This window comes from Apium graveolens, chromosome 10 (genome assembly GCF_009905375.1).
Source record: "Apium graveolens cultivar Ventura chromosome 10, ASM990537v1, whole genome shotgun sequence".
Taxonomy (NCBI): domain Eukaryota; kingdom Viridiplantae; phylum Streptophyta; class Magnoliopsida; order Apiales; family Apiaceae; genus Apium; species Apium graveolens.
In genome coordinates, this window is record NC_133656.1 from 62,624,924 (window position 1) to 62,646,989 (window position 22,066).

Genomic DNA, 22,066 nt, shown 5'->3' on the forward strand with positions numbered 1-22,066 from the left:
TTAATCTTAATAATAAACCAACTACTGCGTACTGTGACCCTACAATATACACACACACCACAAATTATAGTCTCAGAGATGAATACCAAACAATAACACAAGTCATTTTATTCCATAATTATAAGTCATTACACCTCAAAAGGGTTTCTGAATAAATTTACATATTCTTTGCCATTATTACAATTCATAAATATACATAAGTCTGGTACATCAAAAGTTGAAAGCCTAGCCTATTGGTAGACCCTACCTCAGCTACAACGACATCAACGCCTACAGGAAACTGCGGAACGTTTCCTATCCGCTCGCGAATTGGGAGCTTGATCCTGTTCATCTTGTCTATCTGTTGTTGTGTGATGAAAGAAGAAAGCAAGGGTGAGCAACAAGCCCACCGAAATAATATGTATTATAATTAATAATATATGAGCATTCTCATAGTACTCATGAAAGTCTTGGTCAAGAAGAAATGAACCAAGTTTGTTATTTTAATGCAACGAAGTCGCAAAATATTTAGTATACATATATACTTCTCAAATCTTTGAAATCCTCTGACATGTATAATATACACATAGTTCCCATTTATAACTGTATAAAATATCGTTGCAAGGTCATCTCATATATCTAACCTTGTCTCAACGTTTTTTCTGAAAATCTTTGTCATGCCTAAGATAATCATTTACTAGATATAAGTTGAAAAGATGAAGTTACAAGATACTCCCATATACTTATATCTTTTCCGAATACTACTTGAACTACCACCGTTCAAGTTATAATTAGTTTCAAAAGTTCATCACACAGATGAGACTACAAGATAATACTTAAATAGATTCAATCTTTGAAATATTATTGAATGAAATGAAGTTACGAGATACTTCATTAAGTCCCGATATATATATATATATATATATCCATATATATCTCTCATACATTTCCTGAAAACCTATGTCATGTAAAGTATAAACAGAGTTGCAATCTCCAATGAATTTGGAAAGAAAGAATTTTGGCATAAACTCGATATCTTGCTGATCAGGCAAAGATACCAATAAGTAACCTTTTCTACTGTAGATAGATGAATTCCTCACCGGTTATCACCCTGGCCGTATTAGGACCTCGCGCTAGACCGTTACCCGACCACTCACGCGTGGATGGACTGTCACCCAGCCTCTTACACCTTCATAGACCGTACCCCGGCCTGTCGCTTATGCCGACTCAATTAGATGGACTTACTTCCCGAACGTTGGGCAAGTAATCAAATTGTTTTCTCAAAACAACAACCTCGTTGCGAATATAAAATACACCACAGAGCCGGATCCCTAAGATTTTTTTGAGCGAATATTCAAGTCTCCTTCGAAAGGAAGATCTTAAATCTGAAAACGAGTTTTGGGATCCGCTCTAACTTTTAAAATCATTTTGAAGATTCGAAATTTTTTTTAAGAATGTTTGGAGTAATGCTGATTTAATGAAATAAATCAGTCCCGATATATTAGAAAATATCTGAATATTATTATTTAAATAATATTCCCATAAGGATAATCCTTATAAAAATAATTGAAATAAAAGTTTTAAAACTTATACTTGAAATGAATAATTAATAACCAAAGATATACTTATACGAAAGTACGATCTTTATTTGAATAATCGAAAATAAGTTTGATTATCGAAACATTATTCTTTAATAAAATAAAGAATATTATTTAATAAATAAGCGGAGTCATAAGTTCTCAAATGAATATTCAAAATAATATTCATTAAATAAAATAAACGGAGTCTTAAGTCCTCGAATGAATATTCAAAATAATATTCATTAAATAAAGTAAGCGGAGTCATAAGTCCTCGAATGAATATTCTATATAATATTCATTAAATAAAATAAAGTTTTAGGAATAGTTTTGAAAACTATATCTATATATATATATTATACTCGGGAACATCGACTCCCGGTTTAGAAAAATGTTCACCTTTGGGTCCCCTATACTAAGGGTATACACAACTACTGCTTATCTCTAGCATAGGTATTATGCAACTTATAAGCAATTGAATCAACAATTAGATATCAAGATTACGAAACAAACATGCATATATACCATATTACATGCTCCAATATATCGCAAGATTTGCTAATAACAATCATGCACTTATCACAAGATAATGCATATACATATATTTACATCACAACAACAGTATAACGGGTAGAAAACTTGCCTGAGTGTTCCGGGGTAGACTTAAGCTTAGAGTGGGTCTGGTAACCTATGAACAAAAACATAAGCCGGAATTAAACCATGGTCGCTTAAGAAACTAGACTTTAACCATTTAGAGCCCTAATGTTCGCTTTCGCGCTTAACGATTCACTTAAGTCGCTCGAGTACCCTCGGCTTCACCATTTTTAATAAATTAACCATTAAAAGTTTTAAGGCGATTATTTCACGAGTATCTTACCAACTTCCTAATACACTTAAAATAATTGTTTCATATCCCAATTAGTCATTTAAAGTCCTTAACCAAGGTTGCAAAGTAAGGCGAGGGGTAATAGTTCGGTCGCGAAGCGCCGTTACTTGAAACAGTCGTTTCTCCTAAACCGTACATCGGATTCAAATGAACCACATATCAAAACAAAGCTCGTAACATGAACTATCTAATCATGGTAATGTTCAGAACCTAACAGTGAGTTCATGGGTCCTGATGTTAAGAACAAAAATAGTCTAAAGTAAATCGGGCATTACGACGGCTTTGTTTACGCGATTACCAAATTTTATCCTACTCCAAATCAATCCACAATCAACCACAATTCAACCATACAACCAAACTCCATCCATACATTACTAAAACAGCCCCAACACCTCAAGTTCTCCAATTTATATTATTCTCAAACATGAACTAAAACTATTCTTAAGTTCATTAACTAATAACCAAGATTTACAACTCCAAAAATATCACAAAACCAACTAATCTCTATATATTCAATCACCACGCTTCTCATGAACTATCCTACTCATAATAAGCTCTTAATATTCAATAACAATGCTAGGTTAAGAGATTATACCTTCCTTGGTGAGTAAGAGTAACTAAGGAGCTTGGAATCACCCTTGAAAGTCCTTACCAAAGCTTAATCTAACCAAAAACACAAGATCAAACAATTTAAATTTCTTGAAAACACTATTCACTCTCTTCTTAAATGATTTATTAAAAGATATTATGAAGGAACTTGGACCTTAAACTCCTAGGATAGCCATAACTAATCATAAGGAACCTTGGATAATTACCTTGCAATTTAACAATGGTTGGATCTTGGATTTTGAAATTTTCCTCTTTGAAAAACAAGAAAAGCTGAGAGCTTCTCTTGAATAATGAGAGTCAACTTTGTTTTTGTGTTTTTTGATTTGTTTGGCTTGGTTGATCCACTTTTGTTTTGATTTATTACCTTTTAACCATGGTGAATTTTGTGTGGTTTATAATCAACCAACCTTCCTTCCTTTTTGGTCATGCTTAGGTCATCATTATTATGTCATCTTCCCATGCTTGTCCTCTTCTTATTGGTTTGATGACATCATCCTCACTAACCTCTTTGATTAGCTCCTAATTACTTGGCTAATGACCGCTGATCTGTTATACGGTTCGCTTAACTTTCGTTTTCGTTTATCGTTTGAGGGATCATACCCGGGATCTTATTACTTGGGTTCCCTTAACCTTTCTCAATACATTATAATCCTTTTATGATCCTTTCTTTTAATCCTTGAATTTAAATCCTTTTTATCCTGTTCTCTTATACTCAATTCTTTCGGTATCTGGTGGATTTTCGGGAAAAATCAAAGTGTTCGAATTTGGATTCTGACGATCTTTACATACACTTATATCCCATATAAAGTACTAATAAGATCTCAGAATAACAATAGAAGAATCCCTACATAGTGTGGCATGGAAAGTTTTCTTATTCAGCATAATCAGCAAAACACTATTCATAAGAGTTACTAAAAGTTCAAAAATTTTGGGGTTATTACAGTCTCCCCTCCTTAAAAGGATTCCGTCCCGGAATCAGGAAAAATGAATAGGGATACTTTCTTAGCATTGCACTTTCTAACTCTCAAGTCAATCTTCCCACATTGTGGTTCTACCATCAAACTCTGACTAGTTTGATAGCCCTTCTCCTAAGCACTTGTTCCTTTTCAATCTATAACCCTTCCTGGTTGCTCCATATAGGTTACGTCGGGTTGCATGTCTATGCGCTCATATGCCCCTATTTGTCTGGCATCCGAATTATACTTCCTTAATATTGATACGTGGAACACATTATGAACTTGCTACATGTTCGGGGGTAGGGCTAGCTCATATGCTAAATTATCAATACGTCTTAATACCTCAAAGGGTCCAACAATTCATGGGCTTGGCTTTCCTTTCTTTCCGAACCTCATCCATCCTTTCCAAGGGATACCTTTAATGTTACTAGGTCCCCAATTTCCTATTCCTTTTCCTTTCGTGTCAAATCAACATACTTTTTATGTCCACCTTGGGCTACTACCAGCCGTCCTCTGATTAGATCTATTATATCCTTGGTCCTTTGGACCACTACTGGTCTGAGCATCTTGCGCTCTATAACATCATCCTATCATAAGGGAGATCGACATTGTCTTCCCTCAAGGATCTCATAAGGCGATATCTCAATACTGACATATGATCTATTGTCGTAAGAAAACTCAATCCGTGTTAAGTGACCATTTCAAATTTTTTCAAGTCTATTGCACAGACTCTCATCATAGCTTCTAGCATTACAGCTTTTGCTTCTCAATACCCATTCTTTTCCAGTTCATAGTCATTACTATCTTCCGTACATAATACTATACCGGTTACACTTTTGCTCGTTAGCATTCTATAACCTTTTAATAATTGCGTCAACCTTAGTATCATGAACGCGTTAGATTCAGAATACCACCGTACTGATACTACTCATTTCTAGCTGCTTCTATCTTTGAAAGCTTGATCCATCGTATAGAAGTAAAAGAATTTATTGAGAGATCACTATGATCATGAACACTTGTTATATCGCATAGTTAGTATAGAAGGTGGCCAGCCTTTAGTACTTGACAAGCAATTAAACAACATGTGGTATCCTACTAGGCTTCTATCACACAGATAGATAGTCATTCGGCAATACCTCCCCTTCTGGAAGGGTTGTTCTTCTCAGCTTACATGAAATGAAAAAAAGAGAAAAGAGCGAACTGAAGAGAATTGTATATACGTAAAAACTTTATTGCCATAAATATCTGGCTTGGAATCTACCTCTGAACTATAGAGGTTTGTCATAGGAGAACAAAACATATACGTATATATATCAACATCAAGTATTATAGCATCGTATTTCACATGCCTAAATATTTTTGCTATTCCGTCCATCATTCTATGGACCCATGCTCATCCTCGAGCTTATACACAATCACCTTTGAAACTCCCTCGACATCGAAAATCGAATCTGGGATCTCATTCTAGACATCATCGTTACTAGAATTCTATGCTTGCACTGCAACCTTCCTCGTATAGTAATACGACTCTCTATTGATAAGAAGGAATAAGTATTTAATAGGTAGATAATCGACTTAATTAGTCTATCAATGATAACTTATACATCACCACAACCCGATTAGTGGTTCTTAATCTCAACATCCATTCCAATACAACTCTCACGGTTGTAATTAATCGGCTCATTACCCGCAGAATCATTCCTGCACTTCTAGGGTCCACCGTTGACCTACTGTAGTCATTCATTTTCCATGAAGTCTTAATAGCTAACCATACAGAGTCCATACATCTCGTATCGAATTCTTCTAAGGAGGTAACATGATCACCGTTCATGATTCATGAAGAACACTCCTGAACTTGACGTACATATGACATGAAGCAGATAAAATTGCAGAAGAGTTTCAATGAAGGCAACGATAGCAGGTTAATACCATTCTTAATCATATGTCTTTATTGGAGACATGCATCTCAAAGGTTCATTTAGTCATTCCGTAACATGGTCCTGGCTTATCTCAAGATAGTACCTTCTAAGATAGATAGCCCGCTCATGGCGATTATACGAATTAAACCTTTACCAAACTACTATTACGGTTGGGTATTGCATAGTCATCAGAAGGAATGTCAATCTTCCAAACCATAATACAACCTTCACGGCTTTAACCATTATTACTGTATTCCTCTGGCACGAGCGCCGATAATTGTCCTCTTACACTTAAAGTGTTGGCCACCTCTTTGGCCTTTCTTGATAGTAAAATTTCCTTACAATCAATGTCTTTTAAATGACCTTCAACTAAATTTCCTACCTCATTTCCAATCACTGCTTGTGTGAACATGCACTTCATTGCGCCTTGGTAAAAAAATATATCATCACTTTTCCATAAGTTATTGCCTCGGTCTTTTAGAGGTTAACATTGTCACGATTGACTCTTGATCATACTTAGGACGTCTCTTATTTTGGGTCCTTCTTGATTTCACCAATCTCGACCCTTATTGGGTCAATCTATACTTTCTTATGGTTCAACATGTGCCCCACCTGGCATTATTATAATTACGTCACATTTCCTTTATCAAAATTTCTATTCTTGAGAACTTTGAATATTACCTTTCTCCTTGTAAAACCTCTAAGGTTATCCTTAAATCCTTCATCAGGTACACCCTAGGCACAGGGCATATCAAGATACCATTTACTAATACCAGAATCATTGTCTATATACTTCTGAAAAATTTCTCCACTGATCCTTAAAGGTTGTTGTTACCTTAATCCTTTCCAATTTATACTGTCAAAACTCATATTATCCCTATTAAGGGTGAAATGCCAACCTTTATGCATTCCCCTAGGATTCATTCTAAGTTACAGATGTTCTATCCTTAATTCCACCTTTAAAAAGGTACATGCATCCATCCATGGATAAATCAAGTCATATATCCCTGATAAGGGTGTCTTATTCAATCATTCCCACCCAGATAGTCTATACCAATTTCACAATAGCATCCTTATTCAAACTGAGGTCAACACATATGGCCTTCAAAAGATAACAATGGTTACCCGCTTTTCTTTCCTAATTTGGTAATGACAACAGGGATGTCCTGGAAGATATTGGTCGTGTTCAACGTGAACTTCTTCTTAATAATTCCTCATTTACTTTTGTTGTTTATCTCAACAGTCATCTCAATGTTGGGATGTCTTTCATACCTGGCGTCTCCCTTTCTGGGTATCATGCCACCGGTCTTACACTTCACATTCTTCAAGGTCACTTCCTTCATCCAATTTTCCTAATTTCCTACATTCTTGTCTCCTCAGTCTAATTTCCTCGAATTCTCCCAACTTAAAGGGGGTACAATATGTACATCTCTTATACCTTCAACCATCAACTTTAACTCATGGTGAATCACCCTCATCCTGACGATTACATACTTTTCTATTTCTATTGCTACGAGTCTTTAGGGTTTCCTCATACCCAACTTCCTTATCATTCCTCAAACTCTATTGCCTTTATTTTCCTTTCCACTTCAGTTTCTTTTTATTTTCCTTTCTCTTATCGTTATTTCATGAACCAATCCAACATAAGCATTGATTTCAAACATCCCGTCATTCTGGATTCGTGTCCTCAAAACGAATCTTGACAACTTTTACAATTTAGATTCATAATTCATCACACTCGTCCGCCTTTGTTCTGGCTCTAAAGCTTTTACACTATCTCCATAACCTTGGGAATTACTTTCCCGAAAACAATTGACTGAACTTTAATCAGTTTATTCTAACCTCTGGCTCCGTGCCTTTCTTGGTCTTTCACCAGCGGGTGGCCTCTCTCTTAGGAAGGTAAGTGACAAAAACAGTCTTTTGCGCTTCATCAATCATTTAGAATATAAAATCAGTCCTCTATTTCCTTTGGCCAGGCTCTTGCCTCGGCTAGGTCAGCTTGTTTCTTGGAATTCTGAGAGCTTAGTGACTTAAGGGTCCTGAAAGAATTTCCCACCGCATTGTTTCCTCAGGGTGGTGTTTGGGAATAAAAGTATAATTTTTGTTTAGGCAGGTCCATGAATTTTCCCATAGGAGTACCATCCCTGTTCTCCCTATCATGCTCGACTTCTGTTTTCTCAGTATGAAATGTTTCATCCTTCTCCCATAATCAGGGTTATCTTATACGTTAAAATCCTTGTTTTCCATTTCATTATGTTATGGGTTCTTTCTTTCTGGATGGTGACCTCCCTGACTATCACATTCAGGTTTTGCCCTAAATCTTATTCCTCGAACTATGGTTTTCATCTAAGATCTCGTCCTTAAGCTCTTGAACGTTTGGAACCCAAATTCTGTAGGAAAACCTCATTATTCCCTTATCATCTTTCTCGGTATTAATCTCTTCTCTGTTTGTTGGCTCTCTGCCTTCATTCATCACTTTTTCTTGGCATAATATGATCATTTCCAATAATTCAGGTTGTATTGCAATCTCAAACAGCTTTTCGGTACCAGCTCCCGTTACCTTCACTTCTATTTCCATTTTCTCAAAATCTCTTATCAACTCTCCCAAAGACATTTTCATCTTGAGTCTCTCCTTTATACTAAGGGCATTTAGCCACCATTTTGGCTTTCCCTGGATGATAAAGAATCTCATAATCATAATCCTTGATTAGCTCTAACCACCTCTTCTGGCGCATGTTGAGCTTTTTAGACTCCTATTTCTGTTTGGCTTCCAACTTCTGAGTAATCTGAGTTTTATGGGACTCCTATATAAGTAGATTTCAGAGACGATTTCACAGGGTTGGATCGTTGTATTAATCAAGGAGTGAAGGAGATAAGGAAGAAGACCGTTTTAGCACACCGCAACGAAGAGGAAGCATATTTTCTTGTGATTCTTTATTTCGTTGTAACGTTGGATGCTAGTTTTCTTTGCGTTGAACCTATTTACTCTTGTGACGTACTCTGGTTTAATATAATTAGTTTAGTTATTATTCTCTTGTGTTTATTTATCATATTTTCATATGAACCCATGATGACGATAAGTGCTAACATGGGCTAATCGTGATCATGGGGTCGTAACGGATTTACTATGGAATTCTTTAGTTAGTTGTTTAATACCTTAGTGTGTGATGATTGTATGATATCTAGTATTGGTTGTGCGTATTCGTCTTATGTGCGTCGCGAACATATAAGATAGGGTGTTAATCTCTTGTGAAGCGACGGTGGATCTCGAGATTTAGAACTTGCCATGCTAGCATAGGTTCATGTACGAGTCTGCATGATTAGTGGGTAACTCTAACCGTTTTATTCGCCCTGTGTAATCAAAAGGAATAACTTGTTCTTAAATCATTATGTTGTCAATTTCTGTAGACATATAGGGACTCAACATAATTGATGCCTATTCAACTTCTATCTTAATTATGGATGTTTGGTAGAATGGTATTAGTACAATGAAAGTTGGCTTTTATCAGTTTCGTGTTATTCGATTAATATCATCACTGTTGCATGCTAAGGGTAATAACAATGACTATTGAAGGAAGTAGTAATGAAGTTGTGATCTCATGAGTGTTTTAATATTGTTAATTCAAAGTGTTAATTAAGTGATTAATTTTAGTAGTTAATTGTAGTTAATAATTAGTTACTTAAATCTAAGTGTTATTGTCTTAACAATGAGAAGTAATCATACATTGGTGAGTGAGTTTAATTGAACATAATTAGTCTGAGTCTCTATGGGAACGAACTAGAAAGTATTCTATATTACTTGCGAACGCGTATACTTGCGTGTCTTTTAGCGCGTGATTTCGCCCTAACAATAATCTCAGCCATCTTCTCATTTACCAGTTTCCTTACCTTGTCTTCATGACCAATCAACTCGAGTTCTAGAGATTTTCTAAAGAGATGGAAAGCTTTGAGTTGAGCTTTGGAAACTTTATTGATTGCATCATAAACTTCATTAGGAGTTAAGGCTTTAGCATTGCTTCCCAAAATAGTTAGATAATCTTCTCTATATTTATCTAAAACACCATCCATCTCCGAACTATAGTCCTTGTTCAGCCAAGCATCACAGTTGCCATCCTGTTTAGATTCATTAACAATTTTATCTTGTTGCTCTTGGATATCTATTTGATATGAGAGCATTATAGCTTGGTAATCCTGGTTAGACATATCTAAGGTTAGCCGCTGTTGAGAGATTTGTGCAAGTCCAGACAACTGATCCACTAGAAGATCATCCACAGTTGTTGGCTGAGCTTCAGCTGTCTACAACCATTGGGAGATGAGGTGTGGTTGTTGAGATTGAGAGGTTGAGGGTTGTTGAGTAGGATCAGAACCACCTGTGACAGGAGTCACAGTTTGGCTCACATATTTCTCTGTGTTTATGACAGGGTGTTGTTCCTCACCAGTTATGGGAACCTCCATTTGAATTGGACGGGATTTGATTGTGCTACTGTCATTTGCAACAGTCTTAAACCCTTATGTGTCTTGCACTACACTGTCACTTAAATGTGCTATACTTGCCTCTCCCATAGCAGGGTCATCGGAAATTGTACTCTCAGCTTCAATTGTCAGAGCAATTTCAGCCAGAGTTTTGAGGGGAGTTGTTCCTAAAACAGGAACCTCCAATTGAATTGAAGAGGATTTAGATAGCCCCCCAGGAGTACTACCCTCAAACCTCACAGTTTGTGAAGACTGATTTGCAAATGAAGGTGCATTTATGACCTCCATGGGGTCTTCAGTAAAAACTGATGAATCCCCCATGGTTTTGATGGTGTCATTAAGGTCTACCCCAGCTAGTAGTCTCTCACCATCTAAATGAGGTGTCTGGGTGGTGAGCAAGGTTTCTTAAATCAAGTCACTTGAATGGGGTTGTACTTGAGAATTAGATTCGAGTACATTGTGAGAAGAAGAAATTTGAGAGATAAGTAGAGTTTGATCATGAGTGAGTGTTGGCAGCTCCCCTTGAGTGAATGAGGGAGCTTCAATAGATGTGCTCTCACTGTGTGTGCCATCCTTATTTATTCTTTCATACACTAGAACTTGATCTAGTGCGGGTGCAGACTCATTACAAGATGTATTGGAGAGAATGCTCTTTTCAATAGAAATACCCTGTTGAGAGGATGTCTCTAGAATCTGTTTTGACCCCATTTATACAACTACATCCTTTTGGGAGGATACAGAGGTGGCTTGAGTGGTCAACTCAGTTTGCTTAGCCTTCTTTGATTTTCTGACCAAGGGTGACTCAGTTGGTATTTGTTCCTCACCACTCTCATTCATTACAGTAAGGGTTATCTCCTTTCTCTTCTTTTTACTCACTTCACCCTTTTGAGAGGATGAAGTGGTTGGTTTTCTAGCTGCTATTGGTTTTGAAGAAGCGGTCTTAGCTTGGGAAGGCCCCTGTTGGTTTTCCTGTATTTGAACTTCTACAGGTTCAGGGACCATAGCTGTACTAGATTGTGCATTAGATCTCATGTCAGGCATGGGGTAAGGGTAAGTATTAAACCTCTCCATCATGAATGGATTGATTTTCAGACTCACATTTACCTTGTTCTTTGTAGTAAGTGAACAAATATAATTTTGGACACTTGCTTAAAATTGCCTATTTTAGTGTTGCCTATACCATTCAGCAAATGTATGTCTGATACTTTATGATTTAAAGTAGACATAATAAATCTAGTAAAAAAAATTGCCTTACCTCTAGCAGATTGGGGCATAGTTAGCCTGGTGAAAAGTTCTTCCAGGATCAATAGACCAACATTCAAGTGTCTGTTGTGGGCTATTGAGAACACCAGCTTCTGCACCACACTTGAGATGTTATCATATCCTGTCTTCCTGCATGTGAAGGCCCTCACTATAGAGTCAAACACAAAGGACTATTCCTTCCTTAGGTTTGTTCTGTTCAAACTTTCCAGATTGATTCTTCCACCATAATTGATGAAATCCATAAACTCGGCTAGCTCATCCTATGTTGGTACCTCCACTAAATTTACAGTTGGAAGACCCAATGCTGCATTCACATCTTGCTCATTGTACTCTATCTGTTGGCCTTCAATTGAGTAAGTTACCACCAAAGACACATAGTTGTCATGCATAATAGTTCTCACCACAGCTATTGTCCAGAATTCATGCAGAACATCCAAGTATAGGATTGGGTTAGCAGTCAAAGCACTTGCAGAATAAGATTCAGACAAAAATTTCACAAACCCCTTGAAACTGTCAAGGGCTTGATTAATATCACTGAAAGCAATATAGTTGGTTCCTTTCTCTGGGATTATAGCTCTAACAATATTGAGGGTCATTATTATTGAGTAAGAGTGAATGGGTAAGAAAAATTAGTGAGAAAAAGCTTGAAACGAGAGAGAAATCGGTTTGGAATTGAAAAAGCTAGGTCAGTTAGAGTTCTCGAAGGCGTAAGTATATATGTATCGAGATGTCTAGGTATTTATAGTAAAAGTAAATGACTTATTGAGGACTCAAAAATAGATGTTTGGAGTATACTGATCGAGAAGTCATTTTGAAGAAGAATTACATATCGAGAGCTTATTTTAGTTTACTCCTTTTAAATAACTAAAATTAACTTATCGAGATGTCAAATAAATACCTAGTTTGTCCAAAATGGACTGAATAGTTTCCAATTTTTATTTAAATAAATCAAAATAAAATCAGAATAATTTTTCCAAAAGTATTTTACCAAAATAATTTATTGGATTAAATTATTTCAGTTCTGAGTTATTTATAAGTCTAATAATTATACTTGTAGAGAAATCTGTTAGTTAACACTATTAGAAAACTCTACAATGACTTATCGATAAGTCATAATAAAGCTTATCGAGAAGTCACTCGAGAAGTCAGTAAATTGACTTATCGATAACTCACTCGAGAAGTCTTAAAATGACTTGTCGATAAGTAATTGACTTATCGAGAACTTAGTTCTCTATATACTTTTGATCATTTTGATTCTGCCTTGTGTTAATTTTACATATTTTAAATATAAATCAACAATTAGACAGTTTTCTTAGAATTGAAAAATTCTAAGATGAATTTTGAACTTTTGAAAAATAAATATGCAGAGATTTCTGAAATATTTATATTTCATATTTCAGTTAATTTCCAATTAATCAAATGAATTTTGATTTACTAGAAATTAATCTGTTGCAAAATATTTGCTGAGTTCTTGCCTTAGGATGAAGAATTAAGCATTCCAATTTTACCTACAAGTCTAGTGAAAGTTGCTTCATCCAAAGATTTAGTAAAGATGTCAGCTAATTGTTATTATGTTGGAACAAAAATGAGCTCAATGGTACCATTTGCAGCATGTTCTTAAATAAAATGGTACCTTACATCAATGTGCTTTGTTCTAGAATGATTAACTGGATTAGCCATAATAGATATAACACTAGTATTGTCACACATAATTGGGATTTTGTGTAACACTAGGCCACGGTCCATTAACTGATTTATAATCCAAAGCACTTGAGCACAATAACTTCCAACAACTATGTATTCAGCTTCAGATGTGGAAGTTGACACAGATTGTTATTTCTTGCTATACCAAGATATAAGTCTTTGTCCAAGAAACTGACAGCTTCCACTAGTACTCTTTCTATTAACCCTACATCCAGCAAAATCTGCATCTGTGTATCCAACATCTTTAAAACCAGTTCCATTAGGATACCATAATCCCAAGTTTGGAGTCCCCTTCAAGTATCTGAAAGTCCTCTTCACAACCATCAAATATGATTCTTTTGTATTGGCTTGAAATCTTGCACACAGACATTTAGCAAACATGATGTCTGGTCTACTTGCAGTTAGGTAAAGCAATGATCCAATCATTCCTCTATAGCTTAAAAAATCTACACCATTGCCCTTTTTATCTTCATCCAACTTTGTTGTTGTAGACATAGGTGTAGATGCAGGTTAACAATCAACCATGCCAAACTTTTTCAATAAATCTTTAGCTTACTTAGTTTGGCTGATGAAAATCCATCATATCTTTGACTAACTTGGAGTCCAAGAAAATAAAACTTAGTTCTCCCATCATACTCATTTCATATTCACTCTGCATAAGCTTAGAGAATCTTTGACAGAGCTTCTCATTAGTAGATCCAAAGATGATATCATCTACATAAATCTGAACTAGGATCATATCACCATTATGTAGCTTGTAGAAGAGTGTCTTGTCTATTGTTCCTCTAGTGAATACATGTTTAAGTAGAAAATCTATCAGTGTGTCATACCAAGCTCTAGGTGCCTGCTTTAGTCCATATAGAGCCTTGAGTAATTTGTACAAAAAATCTGGAAATTCCGGGTCTTCAAAGCCAGGTGGCTGTTGCACATAAACTTCTTCTTCTAACTCACCATTTAGGAAGACACTCTTGACATCCATTTGATATACTTTGAAATTTGAATGTGCAGCAAATGCTAGAAAAATCCTTATTGCTTCAAGTCTTGCAACTGGAGAAAAAGTTTCATCATAGTCAATTCCTTCTTCCTATGAATAGCATTTTGCAACCAACCTTGCCTTGTTTCTGGTAACTATACCATTTTCATCCATTTTTTTCCTGAACACCCATTTTGTTCCAATTACACTTCTGTTCTTTGGTGCATGAACTAACTCCCAAACTTTGTTTCTTTCAAACTGATTAAGCTTTTCTTGCATGATAGATATCCAATCATGATTCATAAGAGTTTCTTCAGTTTTCTTAGGCTCTACTTGAGACAAAAAGCATGTGTTAGCAATATGTTGTGGTCTTGATGTTAACTCAAACAAAACACTAAGTAGATTTTTAATAAGTAATTTTGTAGCTTTCAACGGATGATGTAAGAACCCTGATTTTTTATAATATTTTAAAACTTCAGCGAATAGTAACTAGAACTAATTATGTAGTACGTATGGAGTTCATCATAAATATGAATAGTGGAATTTTTGAAATCCGAGATCATATTCTTGTTTATCGAGGAAAATAAGTAAATGTAAAAGCCGTCGAAATTCGAAGATTCACGATTATACAACGTGTTTTCGTATCCGTGAGGATTGGCGTAGAACCGGGAATACTACGTGAAATAAATATTATATCAAGGTGTTTCTATGATCAAGAGAAAGGAATAGAGTTGGTTAAAGGATTATAAGCAATAAAAGAATTCACTACGAAACGAAATGTTATGCGAGTAAACGATCGGAATGGAACGACAATCGCGTGTACGATAAATAATCAAATGAGAAATTAATTCCATGCAAGTTGCCCATGCAAAACCAAGCTAACTAGTAGTTAGGAGATGTAACTAGGGAATTAGAAGCTAACTAGAATCGTTAGTGGAATAGTAAGTGATTAGTAAGTGAATAGTAAGTGGGAGACAAGGAAGTACAAGGCCATACCTCCTCATTTCTACTCATCTAAATTGTCAAACAAGTCTTTTTTTTGCTGATTATTATGCCCATATATACACACTATCAAGCACATCTTATACACTCCCACACTTTAATAAAAAATCAAGCCAAACCCCCCATCCCTCTCTTGCTCTCGGCTGCTTAAAATAGAAAAGAGGAAGAATCCTCTTCTTCACTTCACTTCTCCATCCTTCCCTCTATTAAAAATTCTATAAAAATTCATAAAGCTTCTATAAATCTTAGTAAAGGTATTTCTATGATTTCATGGCCAAATTCTTAATTGTTTGTGAGAAACAAATTCTTGAAGTTCAAGAACTTTATGGACTGTTTTGACTAACATGGTTTCTTGGTTTTGTTTCTTAAGGATCTAGCCCTTCTAAGTGTTTTTCAAGAAAACCAAGTACTAATCATCTTAGTACTAACCTTCCTAGTGCTCAAGAAGGTATAAATTCCAACTCTTTAAAGATTTAAGGGTGGGTTTAAGGGTTATTTATGATGTAGTGTCAAGATCCAAAAGTTTGTGTATGTGTGAGGTTGTTTTGCTCATATTCTTGCTAAGTACTTGAGTTTTTGAGTTGTTATGCTTGTATGTGATGCTAGATAAAGTATATAAGGTGTATGTGGGTGGATCTTGAGAAGTAAAAAGTGTTGTGTTGGTCATAAGTAGTGATTGTGTCAAGAACAAGTAATAGAAATGGAATGTGGAGCCTATGTACTTGGTCTGCCTTCTGCAGTGTATTCGGCCATGTAAATGTTTGAAACTTGTGATTCACTGGCCATTACTGGGTAGATCTTGATTTTTAGTTTCTGTAAATGTGTGGATCGTCGCGAGGGGATTTACGGTTTAGGAGTTATGACCATTTTAGTGTAGAGCATTCATACGAAAAGCCAACTGCACATAAGGCCACTTGCATGATTATTTTGAAAGGCTAAAAATGATTTCGGAATCTTGGAAAAATCATGATAATTAAATAATGCAGGAAGGAAGACTTTCCAAAAAGAATTTTAAGAAAATATTAATTTTTTGATTTTATAAAAATGTTTTAGTGAAGCAAATCGTTAATCGCGTACTAACTAAGATCGTTGGTTATTGATTTTAGATCGCCAACAAAAGCCCCGAGGCCATACCACTCCTAGCACTCGAGGCAAGTTTACGAAACCCTATCACAAATTATCCATGCTATATATACTATTGTGATATTGATGCCATGATTTACAGTTTAAAAATATTTGCTTGTCTGTGATATCAATACATTCAAATTATGCGAGTGGTCACGAAAACAAACTTCGTTTTATACGAGTATGAGAAATTGGAACATAATTTTAATATAATACAAGATAGTGGGAGTCGGAGATATTTTAAATCGATTTAATTCCGGAACGAACCGGACGCAGAAGATTGCTATTTCAATAAACAAGTACTTTCGCGTAACATACGTATTAAGCGAACGATTGAGATTTGATTTATAGCTATAAGAGATAATCAAATATTAACTCAAGGGATATCCTATTTGATTATTTATTTATAAGTAATACCTAAAGAGTTACTAAAATTTCCGGAAAATACTTAAAGAGATATTGAAAAGTTTTTAAATCAATTCACTCTATCTAAAACGTATGTAACCATTCGAAGGATAATTATAAGATGTCAAATCCTGTCTTAAGTATTTAATTAAGATTTTTATCAATCCATTGAACCTTATTGAGAAACATTGAGTACTTAAGGTTTTATCAATTCATTGAACCCTTCTTAAAAATATTATGAGACCGTAAATATTTAATATTCCGTACTTCTAAAAATCATTTAAAAATAGACATAGTTCCCAAGGATACTTTCTAAATTATTCAAAATTCTCGGAAGAGATCAATCATCTGAAACCTATCAAAACCTTAGGGAACTTAGTCTCAAAGCATAAGGGTTTTTCTTCCTCGCTCAACGAAAAACAAGTGAACAATATATGTAAAACTCTACAACAGTTAAGGGTTTGAAAATGATTTTAAATTCAAAACTCAGACAACTCCCAAGGATCAATTGAATTAAAAGTGATGAATAAATCATCTTATTTAAAGGTCAACTCAGAACGATGTATTCCTTCGATAAAGGATTTTATGTCAATGATATAATTGTTTTGGGACTGGAATGTGGCCTGCCCGGCACGGAGAGTTATCGGGTAGTGACCAAGCGCGGAGTGGCGCAGTATACAGTTATATGGTCTCTGTGACCATTGACTTTCGGACTTGCACAGAAATGGGCAACCATCATGTAATGTCTTGATAAGCCCAAAGGCGGCTAGGTTTGTATTACTTCTACTAGTAGAGAAAATTTCATATTCGGTTGATCACTGGTACGTGGTTTATTCCAGTATAGTACCTTTCGTCCACTTTGGATAAATTGTTGTGAAACCTACAGCAGAAGGCCGATAAGGCTGAGTTTTAAATAAGGATGTTGATGTATATATATCACATCCATTTGAGAATCTTGGTTCAAGCATCATATTGAGATTTTGAGATGATATGAGTACGAGTATAAACTGATTAAACTGATACATTTAAAGTTGAGTTTATCATAAAATTGACAAGCATATAAACTTTTAGAAACCTTGGATATACAATGTTTAATGGTTGTTTTCCCTAAATGATCATATTTAAATAATGGATATCTATATCTTGCTGAGCGTTAGTGCTCACTCTTGCTTTTATAAATATCATATCACAACAGATTACCAGCATGGCCCAAACCAGGACGACTGCCCATAAGCGGGTAGGGGACGCACGTGAGTACCGTAGACTGTTCATCCGCTAGCCACCTCAGGTAGATGAGTAGAGATAGTTTCCTTTTGAGTACTTGAACCAAGACTAGTTGTGACCCGAGCCAGTCTCATGTAGAGCTGTTCTCGGCATTCACCCTTTTGAGATAATTTCCTTCAGTCTGTAATAACTTAAATACTTTAACGTTAATTTAGTAATGTTTTTGAGCATATAACCTGTGTGTGTGAGTTTGGTTAAAAGGTCGAGTAATGATGTGAAACGAGGATTAATTATTATTAGACAATATTAAGTGATCGTAACAACCAGAATTCCCGACCTTGAAATTGGGGGTGTTACAACTGAATCAATGAAGTAGAACTCACATAGAGTTCGTAGTCGGGCTACGAGGGTAGCACTGACATTAAGAACCCTTAGGGGTGATTTAAGTATCCAAGGATAGTAACGCGTGTGTTCAATGACTTGTAGGTACCCGATGTATTAGACCCTGAGGCTGTAGAGGCGTACGAGAGAGAGCATGATGAGGCCCTTTTAGCTGAGACCGAGGTAGCTGACCCTGCCCCCACTATGGGCTTAGAGGTATTCGAGTACCCGGAGATTGACCTTGAGGAGGACCCAGAGGAGGACCCCACTGAGTCAGACACTGAGATAGCCCCTCATGAGGATATTCCATACGGTAGCACAGAGGTTCCATCTCCAAAGATGATGAGGGTGGATGTGCATCAGAGGTCGATAGAGCGTTTGTTAGATCGGCTCTCAGCAGTCCAGGCTCGAGTCGCTGAGCTCGAGAACGAGACGGGAGTAGCAGTTTTGATTGATAGGATGATAGCTCTACAGGCCAGAGTCACTGCACTGACTGAGGAGTTAGAGGCGGAGTTAGGGGCAGCCACCCCAGTGAGGACACCCACCCCGCCCCCTGTACCAGTTAGTCCCGCACGGACTGAGACCGACGATGGCATGGACCCTATTCTTCACGGTGTGGCAACGACTCCTGCAGATTCCCTACTTCCACCACCCATACCAGTCATATCCCTTGCAGATCACGACTGGGTGGTAGGTCGCTATGCTACTGATTTGAAAGCGGCCGAGGCCCGTATTGCCGAGCTGAGGGACCAGCTTTCCATCGAGCGGCACATGAGAATAGAGGCCCGAGGCAGGCGAGAATACCCCAGCGCCCGATGCGTGCGCAGGACCATTCGCCGCATAGAGTAGAGGACCATCGGTAGGATTCACCGCTTATCCCCACAGCGTGACTTGGTGAGTAGGCGTGAGGTTATCAGAATTGTGGTCCACGCTATGAGGCGGATTCGTGATGTTGCTCGTGGCTAGTGGACACTGTTAGTAGTTGGTTGTTGTTCCTCAACGGTGGTACTTAATTATTTTATGATAGTTGTTTTGGTTGTTATCTTTGATAGTGCCACCAACTAAGGATTATTGTATTAATGCAGATTGTACTTTTATTATTCAGTATGTTGTGCCCAGACCTGGCATATGGCCAAATTATGTATAATTATCATGTTGATTAGTTGCAATTTCTAGATTGTGGTTTAATCTTCTTTCATACCTGCATAATTATATACTGTCATAACAAATCAGGAAGCATGAGGATTGGAAAGTAAAAACAACCTAAATAAGTTTATGTAACAGGAAAATGCCGCCAAGGAGAATAGTAACAAGAACTCACCGGGCTGCATCTGGCGGCCAGGGCAATAATAATGAACAAGGGCATCGAGAACAGACCCCACCATTAAGAATTAATGAAGAACAAAATGAGTATGATGATGAGGACTATGAAGAGTCAGAGGCTGAAGATACTCAGGGGATGGAAGTGCCAGTGAACCCTATGGAGCAGTTTTTAAAATTTCTGAGGGAAAACCTACAATAGCAACGACCACCCCAGCAACCCCAGCAGGCCATGGCTAATGCGTTTAAATCTGTCAAGTCGGTCAAGCCCCCAGAGTTTCACGGTGTTGCTGACCCAGTTCAGGCCAGGGCTTGGCTGAAAGAGGTAGAAAAGACCTTTGAGCGAATTGGCACTGAGGAAGCCCACAAGACTAATTTTGCCACTTATTTCTTAAAGGGTGAGGCTAACTATTGGTGGGAATCCAAGAAAAATATGGAGCCCTAAGGGATTGTTACTTGGGAAAGATTCACTGAGTTATTTTTAAAGAAGTATGTCTTGAAGTTTATGGAGATTCAGATGCAGCGAAAGTTCCTAGAGATGAAACAAGAGAATATGAGCATAGCGGAATATGAAACTAAGTTCACAGAATTATCGAGGTTTGTGCCACAGCTGGTGGGCACCGAAGAGCAAAAGGCTGAGAGATTTCAACAGGGATTGAAGCAGTGGATTCAGAACAAGCTAGCAATTCTGGAGATAACTGACTATGCCACCCTAGTGCAGAAGGCCACAATAGCTGAAACAGGGAGTGAAATGAGCCAGAAAATGAAGCAAACTAAGAAAGGAAAGTTTGATGGTCGAAGCAGGAGTGTGGGAGGGGAGAGCTTCCCTAGTAAGTTTGTCAAGGGGACGACCTCCCAACCCAACCACAGTACAGGATTCGGGGGATCAGGGAGCATGAGTGTGGCCCAGAGCGGGAACCAAACGGGAATGTCTTATCATAGCCAACCACGACCTTCTCTGCTAGAATGCAAAAGCTATGGTAAGAAGCATTCTGGGCAATGTATGCAGAAACCGGTGACATACTTTAAATGTGGTAAGGTAGGGCACTATGCCAGAGCTTGTAACCAGGAAGCGGCTAAGTGTTTTCAGTGCGGAAAGATAGGACACATGAAGAAGGACTGCCCTGCGGCAGCCCCAACTAGCTCGAGGGGTAGTGTAGCTGCATCTAACAGAGTGCCGACTTCCAGGACCTTTAATATGATTGTGAAAGATGCCATAAGGAACACCAATGTTATAGCAGGTACGCTCCTCCTAAACTCCAATTCCGCCAATGTGCTATTTGATTCTGGAGCTACTAAGTCTTTCGTATCTAAGGAATTTGCTGAAAAATTGGACTTAAAAGTGGAACCTTTGAAAGAATCTTTGCAAGTGGAAATAGCTAATCCAGAGATTATCCTTGTAAATCAAGTTTATGCTAACTACAACCTAGAATTAGGTGGAGTGAGATACCCAGTAGATTTAATTCCCTTTCGATTAGGGGAGTTTGATGTGATATTAGGAATGAATTGGCTATCTAGGAACCATGCCCGGATTGATTGCGAGGGGAAGAAAGTAAAATTGAAAACACCTAGTGGTAAGAATATAATAATTAAGGGGCAACGGCAAATCAAGAAATTTCTAACTATGGTGCAGACCAAGAGACTTTTAAGACAAGGATGTGAGGCCTACTTGGCTCACATGGTGGATACCAAACGAGAAACCCCTGACATCCATACCATACCTGTAGTTAATGAGTTTGGGATGTATTTCCCAAGGATCTTCCCGGACTACCCCCGAATCGGGAGATAGAATTTGCCATTGATTTAGCTCCCGGCACGACACCAGTATCAAAGGCCCCGTATCGTTTGGCCCCCGTCGAAATGAAAGAATTGGCTGATCAATTGCAAGATCTATTGGATAAAGGAATGATTAGACCGAGCGTGTCCCCGTGGGGTGCACCCGTATTATTTGTAAAGAAGAAGGATGACATCATGAGACTGTGCATCGATTATCGAGAGCTGAACAAGCTGACCATTAAAAATAAGTACCCATTGCCAAGAATAGATGACCTCTTTGACCAACTAAAGGATGCAACGTATTTTTCCAAGATTGATCTTATGACAGGTTATCACCAACTTAAGATCAAACCGGAAGATATACCTAAGACTGCATTTTGCACTAGGTACGGACATTATGAGTTCCTAGTTATGTCATTTGGTTTGACTAACGTGCCCGCGGCTTTCATGGATCTGATGAACAGAGTCTTGAAGAAGTATCTGGACGAATGCGT

General features: G+C 37.2%; 1 protein-coding gene across 1 annotated transcript; it reads left to right on the plus strand.

The window, feature by feature from the left end:
* The first annotated feature begins 20,028 nt into the window (after positions 1 to 20,028).
* Positions 20,029 to 21,585, plus strand: LOC141690615 (uncharacterized). Its single transcript, XM_074495400.1, has 2 exons — positions 20,029 to 20,199; positions 20,314 to 21,585. Exons 1-2 carry the CDS (start codon positions 20,029 to 20,031, stop codon positions 21,583 to 21,585), a joined length of 1,443 nt encoding a protein of 480 aa, XP_074351501.1.
* Positions 21,586 to 22,066: the final 481 nt, after the last annotated feature.

Excerpts from the sequence above, each read along its gene's own strand:
- LOC141690615 (XM_074495400.1), top strand. The coding sequence starts at position 20,029 with ATGGCTAATGCGTTTAAATCTGTCAAGTCGGTCAAGCCCCCAGAGTTT. Across the intron at positions 20,200-20,313 it reads CTTATTTCTTAAAGGGTGAG|ATGCAGCGAAAGTTCCTAGA; the intron begins GCTAACTATTGG and ends ATGGAGATTCAG.